This window comes from Aplysia californica, unplaced genomic scaffold (genome assembly GCF_000002075.1).
Source record: "Aplysia californica isolate F4 #8 unplaced genomic scaffold, AplCal3.0 scaffold00013, whole genome shotgun sequence".
NCBI classification, from domain to species: Eukaryota; Metazoa; Mollusca; class Gastropoda; order Aplysiida; family Aplysiidae; genus Aplysia; species Aplysia californica.
This window is the reverse complement of record NW_004797283.1, coordinates 981625-983649: the sequence shown is the minus strand read 5'-3', so window position 1 is coordinate 983649 and position 2025 is coordinate 981625. Positions and strand designations below refer to the sequence as shown.

General features: G+C 41.6%; 1 protein-coding gene across 1 annotated transcript in view; it reads left to right on the top strand.

Annotated features, from left to right (window-relative positions):
• The window catches only part of LOC101847303 (A disintegrin and metalloproteinase with thrombospondin motifs adt-1), an 11148-nt gene that overhangs the window by 5701 nt on the left and 3422 nt on the right, over window positions 1–2025 (top strand). Inside the window, exon 2 of the mRNA XM_005090139.2 lies at window positions 439–499. Coding sequence (XP_005090196.1) covers window positions 439–499 — 61 coding nt within the window. The remainder of the gene's footprint in view (window positions 1–438; window positions 500–2025) is intronic.

Sequence of the window (2025 nt, the reverse complement as noted above, 5' to 3'; positions counted from 1 at the left end):
CAGAGAGAGAGAGAGAGAGAGAGAGAGAGAGAGAGAGAGACAGACATGATTGAGAGAAAGAGAGAGTGAGAGAGAGAAAGAGAGAGAGAGATAAAGTAAGAGAGAGGGAGGGTGGGGATGAAAAAGAGAGAAAGAAAGAAGAGCAAGAGAGAAAGATAAAAAAAGAAAGAGATAGAACGAAAATTACAAAGAAAGAAAGGGAGAGAGAGAGAGAGAGAGAGAGAGAGAGAGAGAGAGAGGGGGGGGGAGAGGTAGAGAAGGGGGGATAAAGAGGGGGACAGATACAGAAAGTATGAGAAAGAAACCTTTCACTCTTATCTGAGCCTTGCGAAAAGGGTCAAACAATCCGTATGATTGATATTTATGTCTATTGGGAATCTGCCCAAAGGAGATAATCCCCTGTCTTGCATTAACTGAAATGTGTGTTTTACTCGACAGAACATCCTCCTCCTGTGTCGGATAAAGACTTTTTCGGAGATGGTTTTGTCGAGCCGCCTGAGTAAGTATTGAAGGTGTTTGAATGTAACACTGTTGTGTCTTGTATGTGTATTTCATAATTCCATATGGTGTAGCACAGGTAGGTATTGTGAAACAGGCCCTCACTCACAGAAGTGTGCCATTCCCAAAACGGAAAGCTGGTGTTTACTTTGGTTCCTTTTTGTTGTCCTTTTATTCTTTAAAAACAATAAATCGAGTATCGATGTCTGTCTGCTCTGATGCTGCATATCAACAATGATAGTACATAACAAGATGGGCCACTTCTCTCTTTGAGCCAATTAAAAAAGTGTCCTCAAAATTTGGTGGCGCCCTCTTCACAAAAGCGCACTCTTTGCGAACAGAGTTACCCTACTTGAGTTTTTAAAAATCAAAGTGAAACTAGCAAGTTTGGGGATAAATTTCGGAAGAACGCTTTTTTAAAATGGTTACGCTGACAAAAAACCTCTACCGGAGGAAAGGGTGATGGTTTTCTTCGTTTAATTTGACTTTAGAATGAAAGGCGAGAGGTCATTAAAATAAAATAAAAATAAAACTGCGCACTGAACGTACCCGAACTGCTGATGAACAGCAGTCGATCTGCGCACGCAAGGAGGTGCTATTCCTATTCTTCTTCTGGAAAAACGAAAGAGAGCTTCAAAACAGACTGCAGCGCCATCTGAAGCAAAGAGCATACTTCCTGCGGACACTTTTTTGGCTGAGTGGCCCATCTTGTTATTCACTATCTTTGATATCAATCAGCTCGGTTGGTCCTACGCCCCTCCCCCTCCCCCTCCCCCACCCCCCAGCCCCCGCTGGACCTTGCCGTGTGTTACAAAACATCGACGTATTAAATATACATACCAAACCCATGTACGTTCTATTGCTTCGGTGTGAATGACCGTCTGAGTTTGTAATATTAATTATGACAACGCTAAGGTTTTTTTTTGTTATCTTTAGCGCGTAACTCCCAAAGCTTCATAATGTCCATCGTTCGGCCCAGTGTCACCGCATTTGATTGGGAAACAGGAAAATACGGGTTGTACAATTAATATCCTGGGAATAATTCAAATCAATTGTTTATTCTTGTACTCTGGTAGCGTTTCAAGGTTTAAAAAGGATCAGTGCTTTTTATACATATAACTAATATGTCATGATTCTAGATCTTTTTCGCCTAATACATGTATGAGTTTTTTTTTGTTTTTGTTTTTTTGCTAAAGCTTACATAACGTCTTGTTTATTGATAAACACATCTCCCCCCCCCCCTCTCTCTCTCTCTCTCTCTCTCTCTCTCTCTCTCTGTGTGTCTCTCTCTCTCTCTCTCTCTCTCTCTCTCTCTCTTTCTCTCTCTCTTTCTCTCTCTCATTTTTGACACAGTCACCGATGGTTTTGACTTAGATAATAGATTCAATAATTGTAAGAATATTGCTCCCGTAGCTCATTTGACATCATGCTAGGATGCAAGGGGAGCGTATAGCTTCGAATTTTCAAGAACGAACCCCTGTTCTTTGGGTTCTTGGAAGTCTTTTGCCTTGCTATCGCCCCCCCCCC